Below are 14190 nucleotides of genomic sequence, written 5' to 3'. Positions count from 1 at the left end.
GCATGAAGAGGGCTTGGGGAAGCCCTGGTGATCGGAGAGGGCTCAGGGGAAGCCCTGGTGATCAGAGAGGGCTCACAAGAAGCTATGGGAATCACATATAGCTGGATACAGCCAGGAGACAAGAATTCAGATAAACTCCAAGGCTGTGCCAGCTCAGTGAAACTAGCTGTCTAGCAAAGAGCTGAAGAATCAGCTGAATGAAGCCAAAGTCGCAGAATTTTTCAAGAAGCAGACAGATAAAGAAATTTTGGGGGACTCAGCCACTGAGCTCAGACAAATCGAGCTTGCATCTGACAGAAGTCTGGGCAATAGTGAAGTTAAAAAGAAGGCTGAGATTACAATCTGTGCTAGAAAGAAGAAGGCATGTAGAAAGAAGGGCAGAAATACTAATAGGGCCTCCACCTGATTGAAGAGAAAGTGAGAACCATAAGAGAGGCACCTGCACCAAAGAATGCCTCAGAGTTCAAATCATACCTAGAAATGATCAACTATTATGAACGGTTCTTACCCAATTTGTCTACAGTGCTGGCCCCCCTGCATTCTCTACTCAAAAAGAACCAACATTGGTCTTGGGAAGCACCCCAGAAAGAAGCTTTCATAAAGGTGAAACAATTGTTGCACTTGTTCAACCTATTAGTACATTATGACCAGATGAAGAGTTAGTGCTAACGTGTGACATGTCTCCCTACAAAGTGGGAGAGCAGTGCTCTCCCATTGGATGGTCAACAACATGGAACGGCCAATAGGTTACGCTCACCACAGTGGAAAAGGGATACTTGCAGATAGGAAAAGGTGGCCTGTCCATCATCTTTGGTGTCAAGAAATTTCACCACTCCATACATGGCCATCATTTTACAATCATTTCAGTCCATAAACCATTGCTAGGATTGTTCAGGGAGGACAAGGCTCTACCACCTATAGCCTCAGCAAGAATACAACGATGAGCTTTAATTCTGGCAGCATACGAGTATATTTTCGTACATTGGCCTGGCAATCGATTGGCAAATGCCGATGCCCTTAGTCATTTGCATTTACAAGAAAATGATGAGCACATCCCAGTTCCACAGGAACTTGTTTCACTGTTAAATTTCTTAGATTCCTTGCTGGTATGTGCTCGACAGATCAGAGACTGGACAAGTTGGGACCCAGTCCTACCTCAAGTATGAGAACAAGTGCTTCATGATTAGTCACAGAAGCCCATATCTGGCGAAATGAAACCGTACTTCAACAGAAGACATGAAATAACCAGCCAGGATGGCATTGTATTTTGGGGAGCATGAGTGATTGTTCCTCCAAAGGGAAAAGAGCCACTTTTAATGAAACTACGCAGTGCCCATCCAGGAATTTCCCGAATGAAGACCATAGCACGCAGCTAACTATGGTGGCCTGGGATGGATGGTGAAATAGAGATTTTAGTAAAGCACTGTGTGCAATGCCAGCAATGCAAAAGTTGCCAGTGACAGCTCTGTTACACCCATTGGAGTGGCCAGGTAGACCCTGGGTGCAGTTACACATTGACTAGTTGGACCTTACCTGGGAACAATGTTTCTGCTCATTGTCGATGCACATTCAAAATGTTTGGATGTATTTGAGGTGAAGTCACCAATGTTGGCCGCTACAATTGAGAAACTTCATCAGAGTTTTGCCATTCATGGACTACCAGAAGTAGTCATTTCCAATAACAGCATGGCATTTACGAGTACTGAGTTTCAATGGTTTATCAGCCTCAACAATATCACTCATGTGAAAGCAGCACCATACCACCCTTTCTCAAATGGACTGGCCGAAAGTGTGGTTCAAACGTTCAAGGCAGGCAAGAAAAAGCTAACTAGCAATTCCTTGGCAACCAAACAAGCACGCTTTCTTTTTCATTACAGGACTCCCCTTAAACAACAAAAGGTGGCACACATGCGGAGTTATTGTTGAAACAGCGTCTCAGGACGACATGGAGCTTAATAATGCTGAATTTAGAGGGGAAGGTGGAGGGGAGTCAGGGAAGCCAGAAAATATATGAAAAATTTCGAGGAAGGACTAAGGTGTTACTGGGTGAAATAAGTGCGGTGACTGGACTTCTATCTTACCACATGGAGGTGGAAGGCCGGATCATCCGTAAACATCCGTAAACCATTTCAGGAAGAGAGAGATAAATCATCAAGATTTGGTTCCACCAGTGACCATGACCGGGCCTGCGTTTCCTGTTGAGGATACTCAACTCAGGACTGACATGTCTGATGTTCCTGTCAGAGTTGAAGATAAAGACCTGCAAGTTCCCACCGAAGTACCTGATGTTCAGTCAACTCTGGAAAAAGAGGTACCTGACAAAGAACCTGAAGTTGTGGATCTGTGATGTTCCGAACGTACTAGGAAACTACCTGAAAGTTTGAACTTGTAAATTCCTCACACAGTGTAAATATTATGTTGTCTTGAAAAATACGTACTTGTAAATATATGTATAGCCGTGTTAAATGTAGTAATTATGGTTTTATTTAGTGTGCAATGTACCTTCAAGAATAATACTTGTCACAGATGATCACATGATCTACAGTAACCAATAGGAAAGTAGCACAGGCACCCTCAGCAGTCAGTGTAGAGATGGAGTTAGAGTAGAAAGCACCACATAGATGCTGTTGAGTATATTGTAAATAAATTTAAAGTTTCCACCCAAGAATTGTCTGCTGATCAACCCTATCACTAATAATGCAACTCGGCTACCCTACAACAGAAACCTAACCCTTCCTTGCACTTTTGATCATTTTTTCTTACCGTTGCTCCTATTTCTGCATAGGTCTGACCTCCAGATACAAAGTTTCTTGAGACTTTTGGATCATTGAAGATGTTCTGTAAAGGTAAGTTATTGTGCTGATCTGGTGAATGTTTCAATAGGCTGAAGGAAAGTTGCAATTTTTGGAATTGGACAGGAGCCCAAGTTTTCTGAATCTTCACTGGTACTGAGGAACCACACTCACCATCAGAATATATTGGAAATTATGGGATGTATGCAACAGTGGACAAAACTCCTCTTAGAAATCTACCCATTAGATGAGAGCTTGCCAGTTAATCCTATTGTTCTACGCAATGAAGATCAGTTAATTTTTCATTTTAAATAAAGGACACATGAATGTAAACTAGCAGTTGAATCATTACAGTTAATTATTGGGGTTCTTATATTACTATGATTTCTGCGCATTTTAGGAAACTATTAATATTTTCAGACTTATTGGGCTAAATTTTCACCATAACACAATCCATTTTTCTTGACAGACTGCTGATTTTCTGATCCACATTTGGTTCTAGAGTTAATTCCCACAAGTCCAAATATAACTTACTTAAGCTATCTCTATTTCATAACACCCTCTAAAAGTGATGTTGTGCTGCCTGTGAAGGCTGGTGCTAATGACTGCGAGTGCTGCCCGAAGCAAGGTAGGCAAACAAACCTCAAAGTCTGCCACCGAATGTAAAGCTCTGCCTGAGAAAATCTGTCTGATCGTATCTTTTATGTTCACAAAATATAAATTGTTAAAAACTCACATAATTGGCAAGTATTTCTGTTTTAAAAAAACCTGTTCCAGTCAAATGACGAGAGGGAAAAGAGAGGAGTCATTTGACTCCTCCTCACCTCATCATAACACCTCCTAATCACTTGCTGTGACAACATACTAAATTTTGTAATACTGTACCAGGATAATTGATGCCTTTGTACTATGGTGTTCTGCAGTCTCTCTCCACTCAAATAATATGCTGCTTTTCTACTCTTCCTGCCAAAGTGGGCAAGTTTACATTTTCCTACATTATATTCCATCTGCCAATTTTTTGTCCACTCACTTAACCCTATCTAAATCCTTTTGGAGACTCTTTATGCACTTTTGATAACTAACTTTCCCACCAACCTTTGCATCATCAGAAAATGTAACTACCACACATTTTGTCCTTTCATCCAAGTCATTGGTATAGATTTTAAATATTGAAGCCCTAACGTTTGTGCCTGTGGGACTCCACTAATAACAGGTTGCCAGCCCAAAAATGACCCATTTATCTGTACTCTCTTCTTCCTGTTATCTAACAAATCCATTATGCATGCTAATATTTTAACCTGACACCATGAGATGTAATTTTGTGTAGTAACCTTTGATGTGGCACCATGTCTTTTGGAAATCCAAGTACATCACATCTACAGGTTCCTCTTTATCCACGTTGCTTGCCAGTTCCTTTAAGAACTCTAATAAATTAGTCAAACATGATTTCCCTTTCACAAAACCATGTTGGCTGCCTGATTGGAGTATGAGCTTATAAATGTCCTGCTATTACCTCCTAAGTAATGGACTCTAGCATTTTCCCTAACTGGCTAACTGGCCTGTAGTTTCCTGCTTACTGTATCTCTCCTTTCTTGAATAAAGGTGTTACATTTGCAATTTTCCAGTCTGCTGGGACCTTTCCAGAATCTAGGGAATATTGGAAGATCACAATCAATGCATCTACTATTGCAGCAGCCATTTCTTTAATGACCCTAGGATACAGGCCACCAGATCCAGGGGACTTGTCCAGCTTTAAGTTCTAATAGTTTTCCCAGTACCTTTTTCCTAGTGATTGCGATTGATTTAAGTTTCTCCCTCCCTTTTACCTCTTGATTTTCAAGTACTTTTAGGGTTTTTTTTGTGTCTTGTTTGGTGAAGACAGACACAAAATATCTGTTCAACTCTTTCGCCATTTCCTATTTTCCCGTCTTTGATTCTGCAGTTTCACCCTTTAAGGGACCAATGCCCGCTTTAGTTACCTTTTTCTTTTTAAAATACTTGCAGAAACTCTTACTACCTGTTTTTTTGTTTCCATCCAGCTTTCTCTCATACTCTAATTTCCCCTTCCCTTTTTTAAACCATTCTTTCCTGGTTTTGAAAAGCTGCCCAATCTTCTGACCTACAACTAATCTTTATAGTATTGTACACACTTTCTTTCAAGTTGATACAATCCTTGACTTCCTTAGATAGCTATAGATGGTGCATCCTTCTCATGGAATCTTTCTCAATGGAATATACCTATGCTGAGAGTTATGAAATAGCTTCTTAAGTGTCTGTTACTGCATCTCTACTGTCTTACCTATTAACCTATTCTTCAAGTTCACTTTAGCCAACTCTGTCCTCATATCCTTGCAATTGCCTTTGTTTAAGTTTAAGACACTAATCTTAGGCCGAGACTTTTCAGTCTCAAACTGAAAGTGAAATTCCATCATGTTATGATCACTGTTGTCTAGACACTCCTTTACTATGAGGTGATTAATTAATTATGTCTTATTACACATTACCAGGTCGAAAATAGCATGCACACTGGTTGGCACTAGAACATACTGCTCTAAGAAATTGTCCCAAATATACTGTATGAGCTCATCTTCTGGGCTACCTTTGCTAATCTGATTCATCCAAACCATTTGAACATTAAAATCACCCATGATTATTGTAGCATCTTTCTTACAAGCCTCAATTATTTCTCCCTGTGTAGTCTGTCCTAAGTATAGCCACTGTTAGAGGATCTATAAACTACTCCCACAAATGACTGCTTACATTTGCTATTTCTTGTCTTTATCCAAACCAATTCTACATCTTGATCTTCTGAACCAAGGTCATCTCTCACAACTGTACAAATGTCATCCTTAATTGATAGAGCTACCGCACCACCATTTCCTAGCTTCCTGTCCTTCCAAAATGTCAAATACCCTTGAATATTTAGGTCCCAGCTGTGGTCATCTTACAACCACAAGGTGTGGTTAGCGTTTCAGGCCTGTGACCTTTCAAGAGAACTTCAAAATGTTAGAAATATAATAGCATTTGAGCAAGTGAAAGGGGGAGGGTGGGGAAAAGAACAAAAAGGAAGGTCTCTGATAGGTTGGAGCGCAAGAGAGATTAAATGGTAATAGGTTTATTGGTGCAAGGCCAAAGGCAGTTGTAATAGGACAAGTAAAGAAACAAAAGATAAATCTACAGCAGGTGTGAATGGCAGGATTAGCATTTTCTGGTTTTATTATTAGAACAGGCTAGACAGTTGCAAATTACTATAGGTTTTCTATTGCTGTTGCTTGAAGTACAAATGAGACAGAAGAGGTGGAAAAACCTTTAGTATATATTTGAGACCGGATGTTATTTCCTGCCCTGTTATAGAAATTATACTGGAAGTGCTTCTACCAATGAACAGGCTCCCAGATTCATTTGCTCAGTTGGAGATTAGTTTAAGGAGGACGTTAATAGTTATCACACCACTTGTGACACTGCTATCATTGACATCTATATTTGAGATTAACCAGAGTTTTTGATGATGACTCATGTATACAAGGATAATTCATTCATTATAAGTGGCTGCCCAGCATACTCTTCGTACTGTATTTTGAAAGTGGAATTCTTTCTGTGCACGAATAAATAGAAATTATATTTGACTTCAGAGAAACGTTTCTCTTGTAGTTTCTTATTATTTATAGGGATTTGCACTGGCACTGTAACCTATTGTTGAGGAAATCCAGTATAACATTATGAGAGTAACTAAGTTGACAGTAACTAAGATGTCAATGGTGGAGGTGGAATCACAGTGCTTGTTCTACTCCCAGTGCAACAAAAATTGCCTTTTTAAACATGCATTAGTGAGGACAGAGCTTGCTGATTAAATGGAAAATGAAGAAATGCTTGAAAGGAGTGAAATGGCTGCAGCAATACTAAGGGGGCACCAAGGTGTTCATGATGCAGTATTACAGTCTCTAGGCAGTGGACAGGAGGAAGGCCATCAGTTTCTGGTGGGACGATGTCCAGGAATCAATTCAGGGGACAGTGGGAAGAGGTCGTAAAGCAACTTAGTACTCATGGCAATGCTGGGAAAAGTTCAATGACTTTATTAAAGTTGTCAAGGTAAGGATATTGCTCTCTTACTCTCTGTTCACATCTCAATCTGTATCTTCATTACTCCCTATAATCACAACTTCCATAATACCTGCCTCCTTCATCTCACTTCATTCTCCTATAATCACTGTACTCACAAGTCACTATACCTCCGTCACCTCACATTCACCACTACTCTTATGCTCATTTCCCTACATCTCACATTTGACACATTTCAAGTCAGATATTCCACCATGACTGGCACCTTCAGTGTAAGTGCTTATGCCTGCTTTCTGCCATCTCTACTATAACTCATCCTGATGGATTCTAGAGTTTACATCCTGTAGTATCTACCCCATTGTGGAAGGCAACACTTATGCAGTGAAGAAATTAGATATGCATTCAGACTTCTAGAATTGGTCATTTTCATTTCAGTTTTCCCTGCCTTCAGATTAGAATTACTTTGAATGTTCATTTTCCATTTATTCACTGTCTTAATTAACTATTTCCAAGCTCCTTTGTTCTTTTCAATGTCTTACTAAGATAACCTTTGTACATCAACCATTAGTTTTCACTTATCTTTAGCTTTGCAAAAATCTTGTTTGTGTAATATATAACTTATTACTTGCCTCTCTCTAACAAGAGAGACCATCCTTGTGGCTTCTTGTCTGCTTCTTGTCCTCTTTACCCATCACACTTCATTTTGTTCACTTTTATTACAAAGCTTTCTTATTTTCCAGTTTCACAAAACATCTACACTCAGGTCGTTAACTTAACTGTTCTGGATTCTGGAAGAGTTGCTATATATTTCCATCTTCTTCTGTTCTTTTTCAGGTTTCAAACATTCTCAATTTTTTTTCCCCTTATGAATACGATATATTGCAGAAATGAAAAGCACCGAAGATTTCTGTGATTGATGAAGTAATTTAGCATGTGCATTCAGAACTTTGCCACATACATGCCTTATTATGCTGAGAATATAGGCTTGTCCTGCAAATGAAATATGCCAGCATCTTGTACTTTACAGGTGCTCTATCAAGATAGCTGGGCACTGAACATAGATGTTATGACTGACAACAGAGCTGATGAGAAATTACAGATAGACGCAATGCTTCAGATATTACAGCCAATAGACTTGATAGCTTCATGTTTTTTATAAATTAAGTTTATTTCAGCCATGCTTTAAGATGATGACAGAGAAGGATGTAAGTGTGTTGAAAACTAGATTAATAAATTGGTGAAAAACTAATTTTGAAGAACTGAGAATAGAACTCAGGGAAATAGAATGGGCAATAATATTGACAAAAAACAATGTAGGAAAACAATGGGAAACATTTAAAACGGTGATCAACAGAATGCAGGTAAAATATAGTACACTCAAAGGAAAGGACAAACTAAGCAATAGTGAGACTCCATGGATGAATAAAGACATAAGGAAACAATTGTGAGTTAGGACATAGACAGCAGAAGTGTGCAAGGCAATATGAAGAGATTAGGAGAGAAGCAAAAAAAAGGAAGACAATGAGGAACTATGAAATTAAATTATCAAGGGACATAACACAAAAGAGTAAAATATTTTACAGGCACATTCATAAGAAAACAGAAGGCTGTGATGAGAACAGGACCATTACTAAGATAACCTTTGTACATCAACCATTAGTTTTCACTTATCTTTAGCTTTGCAAAAATCTTGGATAATATCACAGGTAACAATAGAGAGGTAACAGAAATATTGTATAATTATTTTGCTATGATAATTACCAGGGAGATAAAAAAAAGGTAGCTATGACATTGAAAGATGAGATGAAACATGAAATAAGTGCATTTAAAATAAAAATGGTATATATTGAATAATCTGAACTCAAACAGGATAAAACTCCTGGTCTAGATGGATTGCATTCGCATATTTTAAAGGAATCCAGGGAACTGCATGCAGAGGCATTACCATGCATATTTAATAATTTGTTAGAAAAATGTGTAGTGCCAGAAAGCTGTTGATAGCTAATATAATGCCTACATCTAAGAAGGGGGACAAAACATGCCCAAGGTATAATAGGCCATGCAGCTTAACATAAGTGATAGGAAAAATAATGGAATCTCTAATAAAGGAGAGGATAGAAGAACATTTAGAAATGAAAAATATAATAATGAATAGCCAGCATGGATTTCAAAAGGAAAAATCTTGCTCAGCCACTCTTGCTGAATTTTTTGAGGAGGTAACAGCGAGAGTGGATAATGATAATGCAATAGATGTAATTTACCTGGATTTTCAAAAGGCCTTTGATAAGCTGTCCCATGATAGAATAAGGTCAGAGAATGTGGAGTTAGAGGACAAGTGATTGCTAGCTGGTTTCAAGATAGAAATCAGAGAGTGTCAATAAAGGGTGGTTATTCAGAGTGGCAGAAAATGGGAAGTAATGTTCCACAAGGATCAGTATTGGGACCACTGCTGTTCATAATTTACATTGATGATTTGGGCTTTGGAATTGAAAAATTTCTAAATTTGTGGATGACACCCATTTGAGAGCGATAGTCAATACTGAGGAGGACTGCACAAATCATAGGAGGACATTAATAAACTTGCAGAATGGGCAAATAATTGGCAAATGAAGTTCAACACAGGTAAATGTGAGATAGCACATTTTGGTAGGAAGAATTGGGAGTTCACCTATTACTTCGAAGGTGCAAGTCCAGGTGGGGTAGTGGAATAAAGGGATCTCAGAGTACAAATATGCCAATCAGTAAAAGTTGCGCCATAGGATAGCAAGGCCATTAAGAAAGCAAACCAAGCACAAGACTTTATTTCTAGAGGGATTAAATTGCAAAATAGGGAAGTTCTGCTAAACCCGTATTGAACCTTGGTTGGACCACACTAAGAGTACCGCGTGCAGTTTTAGTTGCCACATTTTAAAAAAGATATAACAGCACTGGAGAGGGTACAGAGAAGATTTACAAGGATAATACCAGAAACATGTTGACATACAAATCAGGAGAGGCTTAACCAGCTAGGTTTCTTCTCTTGGAAACAAAAGGTTGTGCACTGACCTAATAGAGGGCTTTACATTTATGATAGGTTTTTTTAAAAATGGAGACAGAGAAGATGTTTCCTCTTGTGGGGAAGAGCATAACTAGAAGCCATCAATATAAGATAATCACCAAGAAATCTAATTGGAAATTCAGAAGAAACTCCTTCACCCAAGGAACAGTAAAAATGTGGAACTCACTACCATTGGAAATGTTTGAATCAAATAATACAGACGAAATTAAGGGGAAATGAGACAAGCATTTGAAGGAAAAGGTATTGATGGTTATGATGTTGCATTTAGATAAGGAAAGATGGGAGTAAGCTCAAGTGGAGCATAATACTGGCAGGGACTGTCTGGGCCAAATGACCTGGTTTTGTGCTACCTAATCCTATGTAGCTCCCTCTAAATTATTTCTAACCATAGCTCTCTCCTTGAACTATTCCACTAAACATGATGTAGGAATTCTCAGAACATAATTATAAGCACAAAATGAATGATATTGAAATTTGTTTGTAATATCAAATTAGTGTGAATGGCCAACTATGAGAATATTGCAAGAGAATTCAGGACAGCATAGGCAGACTAACAGAGCAGGCAGGCAGGTGGCAGTTAAGTGCAGGGAAATATAAAGTAGTGCATTTTTGGATAAAGGGCAGTGAAAAAGGAATGGAGGCACATGTAGATCTAGATTTGTAATATTAGGATTGGTGAGATTACAGGTAGAAAACATGGAAACAAATTAGGTTTTGGATTTGATATTATCTTATAGTCTCACAGCACTGTATAATTATTTAAAAAGGAATTATAGAAAATGACAGAGGAATGGGTTTAGAGCATAGATCTCCTTGTATAGGCCTGTATGGACTTAATGAACTGAATGGCTTTCTATTCTGTAATTTCTATGATCCTGTGAATCTAGATTAAAGTTGTTTAGTGCCTGGTCTATTTCTTATCCTTAAACATGCCTTTTTGTGCACATTTCCTGAGCAGCACTTTACCAGGTCAAAGTTATTTAGGTTTCCTAATATGATCATTGATATCACACTTTAGCAGTAATTTCATTTGTACACTTCCTAATACATAGACTCTTGATGTACCAGGCTGATAAAATCCGATTATCCCCTGTAGCTATTTAAGCTATAATTTGACATTGCATTTAAGAAGAATCACTTTACCTATGAACATATTCATCATCATTTCCACTGCTCAGTCTGGCGATGGTTCATAACTCATTGCACAAATGCAAACACCAAAGAGCCCTGAATGAAATATGCTCGATTATCATCTGAGATTTCTCTAAGCATTTACTATCAGGACAGAGTGGCGCATATGGTTTGACTGTCATTAAGTCATTAATGATTGCAATCCGTAATATGTGGCTTCGCCTGTGTGCATTTTAATGGATTACATTGTTTGTATTTTCACCAATCAAATATGACCTTGGATTAATTGCGCTTTAAATGCTACCGAAGCCAATGCTAGAAGACTGATATAAATGATGGGGAGGAGAATGAAAGGCTGTATCATCTTTTGTACAAACATCTCAAGAGCCTGGAAGCTGCGTAAATCCACACACACATCAGAGACCAGGGTAAGAGCTGGGGGTGGGGAGTGGGTGCGTGTACGTCGGGGGGCAATGGGGCGGGTTTTGACATCTAAATCTTTGCATCTGAATTTCTTGATGTGGTTATGTTTTCATTCTTTGTGGCGCGATATTTATTTCCAAAATTAAACAGCAGACTGGTCGATGTAAGTGGGCGACTGACGGAGATGATGCGACCCTTAAAAGCCAGCAAGAGCACGGAAGGAGTTTCGGAAAGGTAAAGGTTGCTCTCGATGTTCTTTGTGTTGTGCCGTCTACCGGGTTTTATTGTTTGAACATCACCCGGTTACTCATTGCCTTTGCAGCCAGTCGGCACCGCACAGACATGTATGGAAATGAAACATAAACCCTCTCTCTCCCCCCTCCATGCAGTCAATTGATGACAGATATATTTGTATTTTAAATGTGAATTTATAAATAGGTATATTGTCCCTTTGCAATTGAACTTGTCAACAGAAGTTACCTCCACCTGCAGCAATAAAGTGGCATCATGCCAATGATCATTCAGCACATCATTCAGGAGTGGCGCGGTTTCATTCAGCCACATCTTTAAACACCTCTCTCTTTGTCTGGCTGGTTTATACAGACGGCCGTTTGGGATGTCTCCTGATCTCTCTGGTTTTATTGAGACATCAGACTGTCTCTTCCATTCAGCTGCACATTGGCTGCGAGCGAGGGTCATGGGCTAGTCAACCCGTGAAATAAACGTTAAACCAACGCCAAGATCTCCAGCCCCTTCCCAGTGAGCTGGATGTAGACAAGGGCGATGTGCTGCTTAGTCAGAGCAGAGAGAGATATTAACATGCAGGTTGCGAAGCATCAACGTAACACCTCAGTCCCCCGGAGATATTATTTTCATTAAAGAGATAAAAGATCATCCACAGTGAGAAGGTCTATCAGTAACGTTGCTCATTTTTAAATGATTCTAGATTTTCTGCCCATTGACTATGAACGGTCGGTTAACCTACTGCGTGACAGAGAATGAAAGGGGAATAAATTGGTACAAAGAAAAGATGGAAAGGTAGGAAAAATGCGAACAAAAAAATATACTTTATATTGGTAAAGTTCTCCTCCACTTTGAGAACGTATACATTGCTTACTTCACGCTCAAGAAATGGTATAAACAGAAATGCCAGCCCTATGAATTAGTATCATTCTATCTAAGTTTTATATTGTGTTATAGCTGTATTTTAAGCACGTGATATCGACAATTACACAACAGGAGGACGTATTTGCATTGCTAACATGCTAGTTGTCAGGGAAACAGTAAACCTAGTGACTGATGTGAGAAATCGTTTGCTGTGATAAGATATGGTTTTTGATAAAGTTATTTCTGGTAAAATCACTCCCCTATTCTCTCTTCACTGTTGGAATAGTATCGCGCATCAATCCAAAAATATAGAAATTAGAATGCATACAATATAATTAAAGTTTCATTACAATATTCGTAATATTTAAATGCTACATGTCAGTAGTCTTGAAGGATTAATACTATAATTAAACGGTTGTCATGAGTAAATAATACACACTAATTTTGTACATTTCATCAGAAAATGCAGAGATCTTGCAATTTGTAATGGACTAGCAGAATGCTGTGTCCTTATTTCACAAGATATGAAAAATTTGATGTGTTTATATATATCCTCAGGAAAGTGATTTGCAGCCAATGAATTACTTCTGAAGTGTTTTATAGGCAATGGTAACAACAGGTTTGGAAACAGTGAGGCTTCATAAATGGTAATGAGATGAATGGCCAGATGAATGGTCAGATAGACGTTTCTGCAGCCACAGATGTGACACCAGATTGGTATGTTGCCTTCCTGGTGTCAGGGTCAAGGATGTCACTGAGTGGCTGCAGGACATTCTGAAGGGGGAAGGTGAACAGCCAGAGGTTGTGGTCCATATCGGTACCAATGACATAGGTAAAAAGTGGGATGAGGTCCTGCAAGCAGAATATAGGGAGCTAGGAAATAAATTAAAAAGCAGGACCTCAAAGGTAGTAATCTCAGGATTGCACCCAGTTCCATGAGCTAGCGCGATCTGGAATAGGAGAATAGACCAGATGAAGGTGTGGCTGGAGAGATGGTGTAGGAGGGAGGGATTTAGATTCCTGAGGCATTGGGACTGATTTTGGGGAAGATGGGACAAGCTTGCACCCTAGCAAGACCAGGACCAATATCCTCTCAGGGTACTGTGGGGGAGGGTTTAAATTAGACTGGCAGGGGGATGGGAACCTGAGCAGGGAGACACAAGAGAGGGAAACAAAGGTAGGAATGAAAGACAGAAAAGTAAAGAGCAAAAGTGGAAGGCAGAGGAAACAAGGGATAGCAGCAAATAGGGCCATAGTACTAACAAAGATGTGTAAAAATACAAGTCTAAAGGCACTGTATCTAAATGCATGGAGCATTTGCAATAATGTAGATGAATTAAAAACACAAATAGATGTAGATGGTTAGGATATGATTGTGATTAGACAGACATGGCTGCAGGGTGGCCAAGGCTGTGAACTGAATATCCAAGGGGATTCAATATATAGGGAGGATAGGCAACAAGGAAAAGGAGGTGATTTGGCATTGTTAATTAAGGATGAAATCCATGCAATAGTGAGAGAAGATATTGGCTCAGAAAATCTAGATGTAGAATCAGTCTGGGTGGAGCTAAGAAGCAACAAAAGGCAGAAAATATTAGTGGGAGTTGTCTATAGGCCTCT

At 39.0% G+C, this 14190-nt stretch overlaps 1 protein-coding gene across 5 annotated transcripts in view; it reads left to right on the top strand.

Annotated features, from left to right (window-relative positions):
* LOC121277628 (macoilin-like) overlaps positions 1–14190 on the top strand; it is a 232244-nt gene that overhangs the window by 37976 nt on the left and 180078 nt on the right. Inside the window, exons 1-5 of one of the 5 annotated variants that reach the window (XM_041187195.1) lie at positions 2038–2311; positions 2786–2846; positions 11350–11468; positions 11614–11697; positions 12410–12501. In XM_041187195.1, coding sequence (XP_041043129.1) covers positions 11373–11468; positions 11614–11697; positions 12410–12501 — 272 coding nt within the window. In that variant the 5' untranslated portion in view covers positions 2038–2311; positions 2786–2846; positions 11350–11372. Of the gene's footprint in view, positions 1–2037; positions 2312–2785; positions 2847–11349; positions 11469–11613; positions 11698–12409; positions 12502–14190 lie in introns of those variants that run through there. The other 4 variants (XM_041187196.1, XM_041187194.1, XM_041187197.1 and 1 more) reach the window with 4 other exon arrangements.

Source organism: Carcharodon carcharias, chromosome 5 (assembly GCF_017639515.1).
Source record: "Carcharodon carcharias isolate sCarCar2 chromosome 5, sCarCar2.pri, whole genome shotgun sequence".
NCBI lineage: Eukaryota > Metazoa > Chordata > Chondrichthyes > Lamniformes > Lamnidae > Carcharodon > Carcharodon carcharias.
The sequence above is the reverse complement of the archived record's forward strand: the minus strand, read 5'-3'. Positions and strand labels throughout refer to the sequence as shown.